Source organism: Orycteropus afer, unplaced genomic scaffold (genome assembly GCF_000298275.1).
Source record: "Orycteropus afer afer isolate SDZICR_OR568_19922 unplaced genomic scaffold, OryAfe1.0 scaffold00220, whole genome shotgun sequence".
Taxonomy (NCBI): domain Eukaryota; kingdom Metazoa; phylum Chordata; class Mammalia; order Tubulidentata; family Orycteropodidae; genus Orycteropus; species Orycteropus afer.
In genome coordinates this window covers 4,033,585-4,052,178 of record NW_006921807.1, presented here as the reverse complement: position 1 = coordinate 4,052,178, position 18,594 = coordinate 4,033,585, and the positions used below count along the sequence as shown (strand labels likewise).

The 18,594-nt window shown below is 34.1% G+C and overlaps 1 protein-coding gene across 1 annotated transcript in view; it reads right to left on the bottom strand.

The window, feature by feature from the left end:
- The window catches only part of SI (sucrase-isomaltase), a 147,613-nt gene that overhangs the window by 35,874 nt on the left and 93,145 nt on the right, over positions 1–18,594 (bottom strand). The window contains exons 30-35 of the mRNA XM_007948724.1: positions 15,218–15,346; positions 14,381–14,491; positions 10,558–10,620; positions 8,359–8,475; positions 6,412–6,499; positions 5,497–5,635 (exon numbers count right to left, since the gene is read on the bottom strand). Of these exons, the coding sequence (XP_007946915.1) occupies positions 5,497–5,635; positions 6,412–6,499; positions 8,359–8,475; positions 10,558–10,620; positions 14,381–14,491; positions 15,218–15,346 (647 nt within the window). The remainder of the gene's footprint in view (positions 1–5,496; positions 5,636–6,411; positions 6,500–8,358; positions 8,476–10,557; positions 10,621–14,380; positions 14,492–15,217; positions 15,347–18,594) is intronic.

Sequence of the window (18,594 nt, the reverse complement as noted above, 5' to 3'; positions counted from 1 at the left end):
CAGGGAGTTAAAGGAAACAAAGGCAAATACTATTACAAACACAACCCTGCAATAACAATAATAACAATAATCTACAAGTGGATATATAGACATTTAAGCTGAATAGGGGTGGGACGTGATCCAGACTACACCCACAAATAGATATAGATTTGGCAGAGAATATCTCTGCCTATGTATTTATATGTGCTGCAAATATATCCATGAATGCAGTACAACATACAGGGGACAAAGGTATGAAAACAACTTAGTCATAACCAAATACCTTGAAAGAATGAGCACTGGACATGCAGGCTCAGGACCATAGTCTCAGGTGACATTAAGGTCAGTTGGCATAACATAGTCCACAAAGACAATGTTCTACATCCTTCTCTGATGAGGAGTGACTTGGTTCTTAAAAATTAATGAGCAGCCACCTAAGGTGGAACTATGCCAGTCTGGAACAAAGTACAGTGAAGAAAATAAAAAGAGCAAGGAAACAATTCATCCAAAGGGCTAATGGACCATATGATCACTAGCCTCCACGACTCTGAAACCAGAAAAACTTGGTAGTGCCAGGCTACTATTGCTGACCCATGGAAAATGAATCACAATAGGAGTTCCTGCATGGAGTGGGGAAAATTGTGAAACAAAGCTTAAAATCACAAAAAAAGACCAGGCTTACTAGTCTGATGAAGACCCATGAAACCCATGAGATTATGGCCCTTAGACAACTTTCAGGCTAGAAACTGAACTTTCAGCCAAATGGATGGGCCTATAAGGTGAACAGTGATACCAGTAAGGTATGCACTCATTAGGACAATCAAACATCTGAGACCAAGAGAATAGCATTTGCCCAGGGATAGAGTTAGGAAGGCGGAGGGGATGGAAAGGAAGAATGAAGGGAAGTGGTGGGTGTGGGGAGGAAGTGGAAGAGTGCCATTGTATTGTGGGGAGTACAGTGAATGTCACAAAACAGAATGTGTATGGAATGTTGAAAGGAAAACCAATTTGCATTATAAACCTTCACCCAAATCATAAAAAATTGGAAAAAAAAAAAGAAGAAGAAAAGAAGAAGCCTGCCCTCCCATTCATGTTGGAATTGATTTTTTGCACTTCCCTTGTCTATTAAGAGATGTAAACATTTTCCACCCTCCAGTAAAGACCCTTGAACGTTAAAAAAAAAAAAAAGCAAGGCTTTACATTTGTAATTGAACATATGCCTTTTCAGATTTCTGATTTAGAATTAGTCTGCATAAATTATTTTTAACAATAGTTCTCTATGAAGTTAAAATCAAATATCTCTTGTTAGAAGAATTTTCTCTGTAATCCTTATCATAGATTATAGATTATTTCTTATTGCAGAAATCATTTGCAACCACTAAATATTTAAACTTAAATCACTTCTATATAAATATTTTCTTTTAAATATTTGACAGTCGTCCAACTTTACAAATGGTTTGGTATAATTAATACAAATTTTAGGGAAACCACAAGAGTATTTTTTGACTATGGATTTTAATATTGTAGTACAGAGGTCGTCTTGTTTGTGTTTATTGTTGCCTACATGAACATTTTCTTTAAAATCTAAGAAACTTTATAACAATATGTTTTAATTACTGGGAAAAAAATCTTATAAAAGGAAAAATGATATTTTTGGAAAGTATACATATATATGTATTTTCCATGTGGATGAAGTAAAATAAGATTAAATTGAAAACTTTTAAATTATATTTTAAAGTTTCTTAATTATTATTTTAATTACTGCTCAAACAGTTGCTACATATACTCCAGGACCTCCTATCAGCTAACTGGGTAGTATTAAATTATTTTAAGATATTGACCAATAACACTTTGAGCAAATGAAGTTATTAAAATATTGCTTATCTCAATATTTATTGTAAAAACCTCTATAGAAACTTAAGATATTTTCTGAAATTATTTTTCAGAAAGTGAAACCTATAGTATTATATATTTCCATTAGCAATATTAACTTGCCCTTTTCAGAATCCAAGTAGACTCACCATCATATTGGAAAATGGAATACACTAGTTTCAATTTTAGAACTTGGTAATAAGCATTTTGTATGTTGAACCATTTTAATTATTTTTCAATTAATAATAAATAACTTAAATCTGAAAATTCCTTTTGGAAGAAGACAATGTAAAAGTCTAAATAGTGGAAACAGTTTTATAGATTAAATAACATTTATTTTTTTTAGGTTAAAAAACTTTATCGATGTCAACTGTATCAATGTACATTAGAACATATACACAAAGTATTCAGAATCCGCTCAGCTGACTGGACAGCTAATTAATGGAAAGTTACAATTGGGATTATTATTGTAAATAAGGAAATTTCCAAATTAGAGTAAAGGTGAGTTGTATCATGATAATTTTTACCTATATCAGTCTTTTCCTTAAAAAAAAAATAAATGAAAGAAGACACTTTCTACAGCACACAATTCTTCACCTCAAAAAGAAACTTTTATATTTCCAGGTATATACATTAAGCAGAAGAGCAACATAATTGTCAAGTTGCTAATGAGCCTAGTCTATAAGAATATCTGAGAAAATAAATGATGTCACTTGATTTTTTTTCACTCCATTCAAAATTATGATTACAGAAATATAGGATTTTATTTTAAAATGATGCCATAAACACAATTTGAACAACCAAAGATAGTCAAAGATTTGATTTCACTGAATTGTGTCTAAGGAAAAATATGAAGTATTCTTTAAAGTCCTTCCATATTTGTTGAAAATGAAAATATATAATGCATGGTGATATATTCTTTGAATACTTGTGTGAAATCTGGGCACACAATTTCAGAAAAATTTTGAAATAAATTTCTCCCTATATTTGAAATATAAACTTTTTTCCTGCACAAAATAAGGAATTTTAAATAATAGAAAGAGAACATTTGAAAAGTGGAAAGGAAATTCCTGGGCTTTACGTATGAGAATTTTCTATTTTTCATTGTTATCCGTGGTTTCTTCTCTAAATCTATTGGCAGTTTCTCACGATGATTATTTATGCCCTGTTTCTATATCCACTTATTCTATAATCGTGTTTGTTTGTTTCCTGGTGAATGAAAAACACAGAAGTGGAAAACAGTTGAGTATTAAATGTGTGTTAGTTTTGAAGGACAGAAAATGAATTATTAAAAAAGAAAAATGCTTGAGGCGAAAAATTATGTTTTAAATTCTTCCCCACCCCCAAAAAAATAAAGTCTTTACCTTCTATCATTTGCTTGAATGTAAAATGAAATTTGTTTCTACTATCTTTTATATTTGCTATGGTCCCTGATAGCAAAATCATTTTGTACTCAGCTAATATCCTAAAAGGAGCTCTGGTGGCATAGTGCCTAAGGCACTTGACTGCTAACCAGAAGGCTGGCTGTTCAAACCCACCAGCCACTCCTTGGAAGGAAGGTTGGGCAATCTACTTTAGTGGAGATACCTCCTCAAAAACCCAAGGAGGGGTCGCTATGAGTTAGGTCTGACTCAACAGCACATAACAACAACAACATTATCCTAAAAATTGGTAACTAGTACCCAACCAGTGGTGGCACAGAAGAAAGGCCTGGTGATCTGCTTCCATAAAGACTATAACCCCATGGATCTCAGTTTGACTATGCAATGCCTGAGATAACCCAGAGTCAGAATCAAATAGATGGCCACAAGTAAACATATTACAAATATATTCAATCTCTATAGATATCTGAGTGCTTAATTCCCTCCCCCCACCCATGTAACTGAAAAAATTAAAACATGAAAATTCAGCTTCTTTAACTCAATATTAAAAGATGATGAGTCTGGTTATCTCCAATATCAAATGTAACTGAAACTTTTTTAAAAATATATGGACAAGAACAAAATTAAACTGTTAAATAAAGGTGTTTTGATCTTACGTCAAATGTTAGTCTATGGAGAAGTAGTCTGTTTTCTTCTTCTTAATTTTACTTACGTGTGGAAACTGAGCTTAAATATTCCTAAATACTTTAATATATCAAATATTTACAAAATTACCCAAATCATTCTTGAATATATTTACAAAGCTTTGACAGTTCTAGTGGAATAATAATTGGTTCATTTAAATTTACTAAGCATCCACAATGTGTCAGCAACCATGCTAGGCTCAATATGTACTCCAGAATTTTAATTTACACGCTCTGTGGAAAGAATTCTTTTCATTTCCCTTCAACTATATACTTTCATCTCAAAACATGCATAGCTTTGCCAATGGGATCATCAGTACATTTTTGTTCTTTTTAATATCTTATAGCTTTATGTGAAGGTGAGGTTAGCTGAGGATAATATCGCACCACTACTATCTTCCACTGAAGTAAATTGAAAGTAATTTTTTTTTCCTAATAAAAGGTTGTTGTCAAAAACCAGTTTGTTCACTGCTAAGAATAAAATTTCCTAGTAGTGCTGCGTGATTTTAAGTTTCCTTACTTTTCGATTCACTGAACAAGTCAGTGATCAAATGTTCATGTAATAATTTCTTAATTAATTCACTAAACATTTTTTAAGTACTTATTCTAGATTGAGTATGAATTTGATAATAGAAATATATAAACATGCTTGACTAAGTGATGAATTGTATCCATATTTCTTTATTTCAAAATGCTTTTCATTCTTTTACCAACTCCAGTCATATGATAGAGCAGTGGTTTTCACTCTAGCTGCTCATTAAAACCCCCTGCGAAATTTTAAAAATCCACATGCTTAGGCTGAATTCTGGAGCAGTTAAGTCAGCATTAAATAAAAGACACTAGGTGATTACTGCAGTGATCTAGAGCTGTTGCACTGTCTGATACAGTGGCTACTAGCTACATTGTGCTAAATACATTTAAACTAATTTTTTAACATTAAATGGATTTTACATTTCTTTTCTAAGTCACATTAGCCAGTTACTCAATACCTACATGTGTCTAGTAGGTCTTAAAGATATCAAATTGTATGTCATTTACTTATTTATAGACTCATTCACTCAACCTACATTGTTAATCAAGCACCCACTATTTACCATGTGTTGTCCTACTATGAAAGGAGCTCTTGTGCACTGTGATGATAGCATTGGGCTGCTAACAAAATTTGAACTCATAAGCTGCTCCACCTTTGGAAGCATATGGGACAATTCTACCCTGTGCTATATAGTCACTATAAGTCAGATTTGACTCAATGGCAGTGATTTTTGGTTTTGATCTTACTATGAGCTTGGTAAACTGAGAAGAGCAAAGTAAGTATGGTCAGAATTCCTTATGGTATGAGATATAAATTAAGGACAATAGTGAAATATAGATAGAAGATAAAAATAGGTAGATATAAGGACACAAATACATAAATAAAATTATTCTAAGTGCTATGAAAGAATAAGTATAGAGAACAGTTGGAAAGGAAAAGCCTACCTGATAGATAACATTATTAGGAAAAGACTCATAAAGGAGATAACATTAAATCTAAGATCTAAAGGATAAAAAGGAGCCACGGGATAGTCATGAACATTACTTACTCATAAGTAGGTTTCATCTGTGACCATCCATATAGATTGTGAACATTATAATGCAAAACTGATGAACCATCACTAAGAATATGCTCAGTTTCCATACACATAGTTCTGAAATGTAACCCATCAGTTCTTTTTGTGAGTTCTGGGGAGTTAATAAAAAAAAACCATATTGATACATCATAAAGTCCTTTGCATTGGCATGTGTAGTTCATAACACTATATTGCTTTAACAAAGACAGTAACAGTTATTTTAAAATAATTCTTAATTTTTTTACCTTCTGTACATTTCGTCTGTGATTATTATAAATAAAAAAAACTAGTCTGCCATTGCCCTTAGTGAAAAATATTAGAAAAAATAACTATATTCAGTTACAAACATGTTACTAACAAACAAAAATAAATTTAAAAATTTGAAAACTTTATAATATTCAGATGCCTTTTTTGAAAAACTTTGCCATCACCTTAGATATGAATGCAGTCCATGAAGTTTGCTGTCTACATAGTACCTGGGAGAGTGAGCATGAGTGCTGAAGGATGCACCCTTTTGCTTCTTTACTGGTGACTAGCAGAGAAGTATTGTCACTGTTCTTTCACTTTATTTTAGTTTGAAGAACCAAAACTTAAAAAGTTTTAATTTTTGTTTTTTTTAATCTTAAAGAGTATTTAGAATTTCAGATCTGGGAAGATTTTTTAAAAAGCCAGTTACACTTTTCAAACACATTTAAAAATTTATATAGCTATAAAGTGTTTGACAGTTTTTCTCAAAGCAGGGTTAAAAAGTATTGATAATGAGTGTAGGGTAAGTTTGTGAGTTAGTAATAAAAGTTAGGAATGTGAAGACTATCCCCTATTCCTTAGATATATATAACCTAATGAAGATATAATAATAATAAAACAGTAAAAAGGCATAGCAATAACCTGGGAAATACGGTGGGAAGTTTAGCTCTTTATTTCTGCACTGATTAGTAGTGGTTCCATTGACAAAACTTGATGGTTCATTCATATCCTTTAAAAGAGAAAAAGAAAATATAAGCATAAAACAAGGTCAGAACATATATCATGGGGAAAAAAAAAAAACTAAGAGAACCAGTAAATTAAAGCAGTATATTCAGACAGTACATTTACTCACTATTTTAAAAGCCAAAAATGTGAAGAATCTCATTTATTACTAAAGAATTTAGTTGAGTGTTCTTTAACTTCTTTATAATCCACATTTCCTTTTGTGAAACATAAAATGTCCTGCTTTTCTCTGTAGTGTGAATTTTACATATAAAAGTGAGTTGTTTTCATGTTTGCCAAACATAAAAATGAAGTTACAATGGTATAAGGTTTATATTCTTTGTTAGATTGGTTACAGAATTTATGTACTTTTTGATCATCGTAATCTTTTTCTCTAAATATTAATTTTTTTCCTATCCAACAATGAAAAAAACTTAAAGAAAATAATTATATCTGAGAAAATATTGCACCATTTCTTATACTACCGCCACACCACCACCCTCCTTCCCCTCGACTCTTTCCCTGAGACTGGTATCAATTATTTGTGTTAAAAAGAAAAATGTGTTTCTTTTTATTAAAACCACAAGCTACAATTTACAAATATAGAACATTTCAAAGAAAATTCTAATGAGCACACCTCAGGATTTCTATGGCCATACATGAAGGGATCAGTATTTAAATATGTATTAGCTACCATTAAAAGTAAATGCTTCTGAATGGAAATATGTTCAATTCTCTGGGTCCAGATATCATTCTCAGAGGCGACTCAACAGCAGTGAGTTTGGATTGGTTTTGGTTTAAAGTACATAACCTTGTACATCAAACAGATCTATATATACCAATAATTTAAAAATCTGTGTATTACTCAACTTTATATCTTCAAGGCTTGTACATAGGAGACTTCAGTGGGACTTCTTCAATTAAAAAACACATGTATGTTGTGGTTAAACTCAAACTCACTGCCATGGAGTCGGGTCCAACTCATAGAAACCCCTATTTGGGTTTCTGAGGAGGTATCTTTACGGAAGTAGATTGCTCAGTCTTCCTTCCAAAGAGTGGCTAGTGGGTTTGAGCCACCAGCCTTCTAGTTAGCAGTCAAGTGACTTAGGCACTACACCACCAGAGCTCCCACCCATGTTGTTGTTAGCTGACCCTGACTCATGGCAACCCCATGTGTTACAGAGTAGAACTGCTCCATTAAGTTTATTGGCCTGTAATCTTTGAAAAGCAAACTGCAAGCCTGTACCCCTTACAGTTGCTGAATGAGTTCAGAGTGAACTTTTCTTTTAGCAGCCTGTCTAGAAGCATTTGCACCACTCAGGGTTCATGTTTAAACATCAACAAATTAAATAAACCACTTCTAATATCTAGAAATATTTTATATAAAATATTCTATATTAAATACTTCATTGTGAGAAATGTGGTTTTTTTATGACATTTTTAAATTATTTAATCAAGAATCTTACAGCCAATACTTTAAAGTTTCATAAGGAAGATGGAGATTGCTTGACATATTTCTTTGCTAAATTTGTAAGAGATTATGTTTTCTTACACAAAAGACTGAACATTGTGAGTTTTACCCGTATATTGAATGGAAATAAAATAAATGTTCATAGGCATTTATTAGTAGCTAGAAAAAGGTTTTTCAGTTCCTTGGTCAAGTTAGAAATGTCCAGGAAAAACATCTATATAGATTAATTGAATTGTTCCAACTCTATTTTTGCATGAGAAAGTAGTAGGAAAACAAAAGTATGAGCTAATTTTCCCAAAGAATAGTTTGGTGACATCATCATGGTTTACTAAGGGTTTTACATAATCACTACACAATAGCTGACTAAAAAGATATATTTGTTAGAGCTTACTTACAATCCACAAGCCATCAAACTTCATCTTGGTATTGTAGAAATCTGTAATTTCTGTTGCCCACCACTCCGCTGTGGAATTCCGGAAGAAATCTGGGAAAGCTACGTGAGCTCTGGAAGCCTGTGAAAGCAAAATTCAGTCCCACATGTCAAAAATAGTATGAGAGGTCATATGTATCTTTATTAGAAAATTATCTGGTCAGATTCCTAAATTAGTCACTAGTGATTATGAAGGCAGGGATTTATGTGATTTTTCTTCAGCCACCCAGTTTCTTTGGACAAGAGAAGACACAGACATAGATGGAGCAAGAATAGTGTAACCTGTGGACGATAACAAAAAAACAATTTCAAAGCACACAGGTGTTTTGCAGAGTAATAGAGAGGCTTTGTCTCTGTATTTCTGTATTGGCAGAATCCTACATTGCAGGCTTACTTACCTTTTGGGCTATTGGAGGCAGGGAAGAGGGGTAAGCTTGTAGTTTATAGCCTGCTTCTCTGATCAAAGTGTGTCTACTCAGCGAACTGAGAAAAAACCCTACCATCTCCACCGGAGCCCTACTTGTGCTCAGCTGCTAACTGCAAGGTTGGCAGTTCGAACCCACCAGATGTTCCATGGAAGAAAGATGAGGCAGCATGCTTCCATAAAGATTGACAACCTTGGATATCCAATGGGACAGTTCCACTCTGTACTTTTGGGTTGCTGCTATGAGTTGGCATCAACTCAATGGCATCAGATTTGGCTTTTTTGTTTTTATTGTCTTCATGAACTGTTTTCCTTTCTCACAACTAACCCCACCAACCAAGCAGAGAAAAGGTGTTTTAACACTTCTCTCCCTACGAAATAAATTCTCTTCTTGCCAATCTATGTATGGAAACTCCTTTGTATAAGATCATAAGAATAACCTTGTGCAACTGCTCAAATGGCAATGCCTAAACCTATGGCATCACCTAACAGCTTTCCCTTAGATTTTAAGACTATGCAGCCTATGACTTTTAGAACAGTCTTCTTTGTGAACAAGATATGATATGAATAAAGAAAAGAGAGAGAAGAGGGAAAATAGAGATTAACAAAATTTATGAATCATGAGTAGTTTTAGATTGGAAAGAGACTTAATTTTATCATCTTGCTGAATAATTATTCGTAAGGAAAGAAGGGCTGCTGGAGTTACACTGAACAATGATTTTCTATGCTACGATCTCCCTAAACCAAACCAAACTCACTGCCGTTGAGTTGATTCTGACTAATGGTGACCCCCATTGGGTTTCCAAGGTGGTAAACCTTTACAGAAGTAGATTGCCCCATTTTCCTTCTGCAAGTGGCTGGTGGGTTTGAACTGCTAACCTTCTGGTTAGCAGTCAAATGCCTTAGCCACTGTGCCACCAGTATCCTTAGGATCTCCCCTAGACAGAGAACTAATAACAAAGACAATACTAGACTTTGTTTAAGCTTTCACTTTTTTCTGTTCTTTCCAGGATTTCCATGTATTCATTTGTTTACTTTATTCTCTTAGGTGACAGTTTTTATCCCTTTAAGGAAATCGTTGGTTTTATCCAGAGAGTTTATCAGGTAATCTGATTGTAAATCCCTTGTACCTATGGTGAAGAGGATTCCAGAGGATTCTAAACAAGCCATAGCATATTGAGGCTGCTTGCAACATCTATTTGGAGAGACCATATATTCCCCTGCAGTTCCACTACCACTTCTCATGAGTAGTGTGTGGAACTCAAATCAAGATAAAACTCTGACTTTTTCCCAAACAATATGTTTCAGTATTCCTTTTACTATACTGTAAAAATTATTTGGTTATATTAACATAAGAATAATCTTCTAATTTTTCATTTATGAGACTCACATATTGAATTAATACACTGCATTAGCCATGTATCATATAGCAGATTATATAATCTCTCTGAACATACATTTCTTCTTTTATTTAATGATGATTATTTGATATAATTAAAATAAGTTTCTTGGATCAAATGGGATAAAAATATTAAATTGCTTAAGAGAATAACTGACAAAATTTGATGTTAAGGAAAAATTGGGTAAATTCGACCTAAATATTTTCTGATAAAGGGTACTGGAAAATAAGCCGCCTATTTTTTTAAGGAAAGTTTTAGTCAAATTGAATTATTAGTCAAAATGATTAAATCCAACTGTCAAATTTATTTCTGTTATATAGTTAATCAATGTAAAACTTACATTAACAGCTTCATCTTCAGTTAGACTTTCATCTATTGTAATATTAGGCAAGTCTGGCCAAACCTACAGGGAAGAAATGGGAAAAGAGATCAAATTAAATTTAGTATGACAGACCATGATCTGCTCATATGCAAATTCAACTTGAAGTTAAAGACAATTAATACAAGTCCATGAGAGCCAAAGTATGATCTTGAAAATATCCCTCCTGAATTTAGAGATCATCTAAAGAATAGATTTGATGCATTGAACACCAATGACCGAAAGCCAGATGAATTATGGGAAGATATCAAGAACATTATCCATAAAGAAAGCAAGAGATCACTAAAAAGACAACAAAAGAAGAGAAGACCAAAGTGGATGACAGAAGAGACTCTGAACCTTGCCCTTGAGTGGAGAATCGCTAAAGCAAATGGAAGAAATGAAAAGGTAAAAGAGCTGAACAGAAGATTTCAAAGAGCAGCTCGAGTAGACAAAGCCAATTACTATAATGAAATGTGCAAAGACCTGGAGTCTGAAAACCAAAAAGGAAGAACACGCTCAGCATTTCTCAAACTGAAAGAACTGAAGAAAAAAGTTAAGCCTCGAGTTGCAATCTTGAGAGATTCTATGGGCAAAATATTGAATGATGCAGGAAACATCAAGAGAAGATGGCAGGAATACACAGAGTCACTGTACCAAAAAGAACTGATCGATCTTCATCCATTTCAGGAAGTGGCATATGATCTAGAACCAATGGTAATGAAGGAAGAAGTCAAAGCTGCAATGAAAGAAGTGGCGAAGAACAAAGCTCCGGGAATTGATGGCATACCGATTGAGATATTTCAACCAACGGATGCCCCATTGGAGGCACTCACTCAGTTATGCCAGGAGATTTGGAAGACAGCTACCTGGCCAACTGACTGGAAGAGATCCATATTTATGCCCATTCCAAAGAAAGGTGATCCCACAGAATATGGAAATTACAGAACAGTATCATTAATATCGCACGCAAGTAAGATCTTACTGAAGATAATTCAGAAGCGTTTGCAGCAGTATATTGATAGAGAACTTCCAGAGGTTCAAGCCAGATTCAGAAGAGGACATGGAACAAGGGATATCATAGCTGTTGTCAGATGGATCTTGGCTCAAGGCAAAGAACACCAGAAAGATGTTTATTTGTGTTTTATTGACTATGCAAAGGCATTTGATTGTGTGGATCATGACAAATTATGGATAACATTGAGAAGAATGGGAATTCCCGAGCACTTGATTGTACTCATGAGGAATCTGTACATTGACCAGGAGGCTGTCGTTCAAACAGAACAAGGGGACACTACATGGTTTAAAATCAAGAAGGGAGTGAGTCAGGGTTGTATCCTTTCTCCACACTTATTCAATCTATATGCTGAGCAAATAATCCCAGAAGCTGGACTGTATGAAGAACAACGTGGTATCAGGATTGGAGGAAGAATCATTAACAACCTGAGATATGCAGACGATACAACTTTGCTTGCTGAAAGTGAGGATGACTTAAGGCACCTACTGATGAAGGTTGAAGAATACAGTCTGCAGTATGGATTACGTCTCAATAGAAACAAAACAAAAATCCTCACAACTGGACCAATGAGCAGCATCACAATAAATGGAGAGAAGATTGAGGTTGTCAAGGAATTCATGTTGCTTGGTTCTACAATCGATGCCAACAGAAGGAGCAGTCAGGACATTAGACGACGTGTAGCATTGGGAAAGTCAACTGCAAAGGAACTGTTTCAAGTGCTGAGGAGCAAGGATATCTCCTTGAGGACTAAGGTGTGCCTGACACAAGCCATGATATTTCCAATTGCCTTGTATGCATGTGAGAGCAGGACAATGAATAAGGAAGACCGAAGAAGAGTTGATACTTTTGAGTTGTGGTGCTGGCGAAGAATGCTGAAAGTACCATGGACTGCTAAAAAACTAACAGATCTGTCCTGGAGGAAGTGCATCCAGAATGCTCCTTGGAAGCAAGAATGGCCAGACTTCATCTTACCTATTTTGGTCATGTTGTAAGGAGGGACCATTCCCTGGAGAAGGATGTCATGCTTGGTAGGGTGGAGGGTTGACGAAAGAGGGGGAGGCCTTCAACGAGGTGGACTGATATGGTGGCTGCAATGATGAGCTCAAGTATAGCAGGGATTTTGGGGTTGGCATGGGATAGGGCAGTGTTTCGTTCTGCTGTGCATGGGGTCGCTATGAGTCATAAACGACTCAACGGCACTTAACAACAACAACAACAACATGACATGACTGTCATGTTAACGAATTACGGTAGTGATTTTGAGGCATATTATAGATTCAAGATCCCCAATTCAATAATCCTTTTCATTATTTTATTTTTTTTCTCAGAATGTTAATTTGGTATGTGTATCCTTTACAAACTATTCTATTTCACATATTAGTGTATTCTTTGATATGCTAATTTAAAGCAAGACAAAGAAAAAAAAAAATCCCAACTTTTATGCTATGTGGTTGTTTTGAAAATAATGCATGTAACCAAAATGTCTAGACGAGTAGAATAAAAAGAAAATGCTAAATTTAAAGTAGCATATTAAAACTGTTTTTACAATTGCTCAAGATTAAAAACTAAAATGAACAGATCAATTTCTTTGAAAGTACTTAACGATCTGATTTAGATGAGGTCATGTCAAGACATATAAACCAAAAAAAATCAAACTCACTGCTGGGGAGTCGGTTCAGATTCATAGAAACCCCTCCTTGTGTTTCCGAAGCAGTATCTCTAAGTAGATTTCCCAACCTTCCTTCAGAGGAGTGGCTGGTGGGTGAACTGCCAGTCTTCTGGTTAGCAGTCAAATGCCTTAGGCACTACGCCACTCGAGCTCCCAAATTTCCCCATAGTGCTTCTTTAATTTAATTTTATTTTTAAATATTCTTAAACTTAGAAAAAAGCTATGAAAATTGTACCTAGAGTTTGTGTATGCACTTTACCCAGTTTTCCCTAATGTTAACATCTTACACATTCATAGTACAATCATCAAAATGAAGAAATTAACATTCATACATTATTATTAGTTTACAAATCATATTTTATTTTTATTACTCTTATTACTAGTTTGCAATTTTTGATCTAAGTTCCAAAGATTCCACATTGTATGTAATTACATTTTCTTTCATGAGATTTTTTTTATTATTCTAGTTAGGACCACTAATATTTTTCCTCAAAAGTTTTTATGAAAATAAAATTAGAATATTTTCTTTAATATATTTTTATTTGCAGTTCTGAATACTATTCTTTATAAGAAATATAGGAAATTATATTCCTTGTTCAAGTCAGCAATAGCTAATTAAAAACAATTACTTTTACTAAAGAGATTTTAAGAGAAATGCAACCATTTAAATTTTTCTTATAAAAAATAAAAATGTATAGCCATATTAATACTGGTGGCTTTATAATAGTACACAAAAAAGGTATCAAGAAATATAATAAAATGTAAACCAGCCACTCCTCGGAAGGAAGATGGGGCAATCTACTTCCGTAGTGATACGGCCTCAGAAACCCAAGGAGGGGTTTGAGTCGGGTCTGACTCAACGCCACATAACAACAGCAACAACAGGTAGTTTTTGGACATATAACTTGCTTTAATCTTTTCTTTGCTTCTAATTGTTTAGATTGAGCTCAAATAGTATACGTTATTTTATCTATTAACTACTTATTCATTACATTCTTTTTAAAATATTTCTCTCCGAATGTAGTTTGTTAACAATATTTTAAGTAAAAAGAAACAATCAATAAAATGACATTTCTATACTTATTTATCATAAAATCTTCAAGGCATGAATTTAGTACCTTTGCCCAACAAATATCATTGGTGTTAGGCCATTTGACAAAGACATCTTTCTCCTGCCCTCTTTCAAATGCAGGGTATGACTTTGTTTCATTTCCAGAAATTGCTGGATCCTAAAATTGAAATTGAAACCACGTAAATATGAAATAAAAACATAGCCACCAGAGTAGCCATCATGAAACATCATGATTTTCCATTATTAAATTTCAGAATACTATACTCTCACATAGACTCACAAATTGCATGAAAATCAATGTTCTAATTAGATTTTTTTCTAGTTTCTTATGGAAGGAAATTCTAAGGACTAATGAAAATACATCAGTTATATCTCACGCAAGCAAGATTCTTAGGGTTGTTACTTTTGCTTTTATTTCTGTGAGGTTTCTTCTTGCCTAACTGGGTTCCTATAAGTTATTGATAAAATAGTGTCTCCATTACAGTACTAATTTGAAGGAAAATTTTAAAACATGGCAAGCATCAGAAGCAATGTCAGAGAACCATGGGAGAATGGTATAGTAGTAAAAACCCACCAGTACTTTGTGATATCATTTATACATTGAGTCTGGTCTTCAGGCAGCTTGAATGATAACTAGAGAACATCTTGCCTTTGATTCACCATCTTTTGTCTTAGATTTCTAAGCATATATCTAAAGTACAAAGACAGCCTGTGGCAGCCCATGTTAAAAGAATGTGTTCAAGGAAAAATAGTTTTAGATTTTGGTGTAGAATATAGAGTTACATAATTTACATTTTAAAATGCCAGTTTTCTCTCATTCTTGGACAGAAATCATAATCAAACCAAAATAAGTAGACAGAAAATATAAAATACAAACACTGACCAGGATAATAATGTATCTCATTCCTTCTCCTCTTATTTTGTCAACAAACGCAGGAAGTTCACGGAATTCATCATCAATTGTGAAATCTAATTGCCTTTCCATGTAATCAATGTCTGTGTATTGAACATCCTGAAATACATAAGAATTGTGGCCGTAGGGTAAGTGCACTCATAAAATAGTGAGCATATCACATCCTAATGTAATTAGGAAAGTAATAGCAATATGAAGCTTGCAATGTCCGTTCACTGATATTAAAGACTTAATCAAGTGAGGCAGAGTTCAAAGAATAAAAGTAGCACATGGAAGATGCAAACAATATGAGAATGAATTCATATAAATGTTCTGTTTGCCAACATTTCTTCTTGTCATTTTGACTTAGAAGTAAGAATTCATCTAAATCAGTCTGTTTTCTTTTTATGTAATATCTAAAGGAAACAAGAAGACAGGAGCAAAATGGTTTATTATCCTATGAAATTATGTTAAATGTCAAGTAATTTTGTGCAGTGTCCTCAGGCATAGGTGTTGCTCTATTTCTGGGAAAAATAAAGCAAGTATGGATAATTGCAAATTATTACTAATGTTGACAAAGGGAAGAAATAATTATTAGTAAATTTATCAATTATTGTTAGCTATTTTCTATATTATCTATCAAAAGTCATACTTGGAATAACAGCTGAAGGTAAAATAAGTAAAGTATTAGTTACAGATAGATATGTAAAATATGTTTAAACTAGCATGTATTTTAATTTTATCATGACATTTTCAATTCAGGCCTAAATTAAAATATATTAATTATTTTCTGTCAATAGACATAGCTCCATTTCTTCCATGCATGTTACAAAAATATGGCTCATACATTGTTGTTGTTTTTGTGTGCTGCTGGGTCCATTCCTACTCATAGCCTCCAACATCACAGAGTAGAATTTCCTCACAGATTTTTCTTGGCTCTAATCCTTATGGAAGTAGGTCTCCAGGTCTTTCTACCTCAGAGCCTTTGAGTGGGTTCAGATCTTTCAGTTAGCAGCCAAGTGCTTAACCATTGTGCCACCAAGGCTCCTTATGTGTGAAATGTTGTTGTTGTTGTTATGTGCCATAGAGTCAGACCCCAACTCATAGCAACTCCTCCTTGGGTTTCTGAAGCAGTATCACTATGGAAGTAGATTGCCCCATCTTCCATCCGAGGAGTGGTTGGTGAGTTTGAACTGCCAGCTTTCTGGTTAGCAGTCAAATGCCTTAGGCACTATGCTACCAGAGCTCCTATATTTGTGAAATAGTGGGCTATAATAATAAGAAACCTTCCTTTTATCATAAATTTCCACTCACATATTTCTATATTATCAAAGTACACAATTACTTCTTCCCGTAATAGTATGTTTAGGAAGTATATGTGAGATTATTATGGAAGAAAAGTTGGGCAATCTACTTCCGTAATGATACTGCCTCGGAAACCCAAGGAGGGGTCGCTATGAGTTGGATCAACTCTAGGGCAGTGAGTTTGGTTTTCAAAGACGTCTTACTTTAAGTACTTCTGATTTTTCTTAGAATGAGTTTATATATACCAAGAATTATAGGCTTCCATATTTAAGTATTAGTGAGAGGTTCTGGAATTCTGTAATCTTGCTAAAAACCAAAATTCAAGGACTGATTGTTCAGGGTGGCGTAGTGCCTAAGGCACTTGACTGCTAACCAGAAGGCTGGCAGTTCAACCCCCCACCAGCCACTCCTTGGGAGGAAGGTTGGGCAATCTACTTCTGTGGTGATACCGCCTCAGAAACCCAAAGAGGGGTGGTTATGAGTTGGATCCAACTTGACAGCAGTGAGTTTGGCTTTTTTGGTTTGTTTGACTGTGGATATTTATGATGAATAATTAGTCTCCTGAACATTGAGGGCAAATGATATTGCAAAATCTTTTTCATTCTGCTTTCTAAGTTTACAACTATCACTGTTGTTGTTGATGTTAGGTAAAATCATCCATTTCATTTCCAATTCCTCCTCTGTAATTTGATTCATCAATTGAAGAAATTGATTTCTGTCAGTCACTCCTCTAACCTAAATATAACATTGATGCAAAATAGAATTATCTGACTCCCTATACAAATATAGTTTATGAGAGGAAAGTAAGTATACAGTGACTTGTTTAGTATTACCCTGATCATGGACCAGGGCAGAAAAAAGAAGTATCATGCCTTCACCAATCTGATAAAAGCATTTTATCATGACCTCTTATCCAATTCATGAGTGGTACTAAGAACAAACCAACATGGATTATTACTCTAAATCAGAAATTCATAAGGCCTTTAACCAAAGCTGAATGATTGAATTTCACTCAGTTCTTGCTGAATTAAACTGTTTCTATGGATCCGCCAGCCTGGAAATCTATTTGTTCAGCTGAAAAGTCAATTTCCCTCTACAAGCTCCTGTTAGCTGGCTGTGTTAATTAGTAAAAGCCATATAACTAAATAGTAATCTGTATAGTCAAGCCAGGATGTAAAGGAAATCCACTCAAAGGAAGAGAATCTTGACACAGGCATCTTTTATATAATATGGGCCAAAGAAATATTTCTGTGTGACAAAGATGTGATAAAGATAAATACTTGTAAGGGTTTGGAGCCAACCGTATCTAAAGTTTCTCAGACTCCTTAAAAGTTTTGTTTAACAAGTTGTGTCAGAGAAATGAGATCCTGACACAAAGAGGAGTTTTTACCTACTTCTGAGATACTGGGTAAAGCTGTGTAAACCTACATCAGTAATGTGTTATGATTCCACCTGAAAACTATTTGAGTAAGAGGCAAAAGTTCCATAATCCTTTTCTGAAATAGATCATTTGATTTTCTCTACCAATTATTTTATATAAGTGTCTTTCCCCCACCGAACCCATCCTCTCTGAGACCTCAACCAATGACTAACCAATCAAAACACTGTATTATAATTTCTTTGTTGCACAGATGCTATCTACCTTTACCTAAAAATTTTAGCTTTCAGCCAGAACTTGCAAGTGGACGTCATCAGTTCTCATCTATATCGGCTGATGCTTTCCTACATCCAGATGTACAATTTCTGAATAAAACTTTTAATTTCATTTTCACAGACTGAGTTTTCTCTCTCTACAAAATTACCAAATACTTAAATAATTTTGAAGTATATAAGTATTAAATTATTCTATTTTGCTTTTATAAATGCTATAATTAACAAAAGGAGCTCTACTGGTGTAGTGGTTAAGGCACTTGGCTGCTAATCAAAAGGTCAGTGGTTCAAATCCATCAGCTGGTCCATAGAAGAAAAATGAGGCAATCTGCTTCCATAAAGAATTACAGCCTTACAAACAACAAATATGAACCCCTTTGTAAATACAATACTGAGTTGTTAATGAAAGCAAA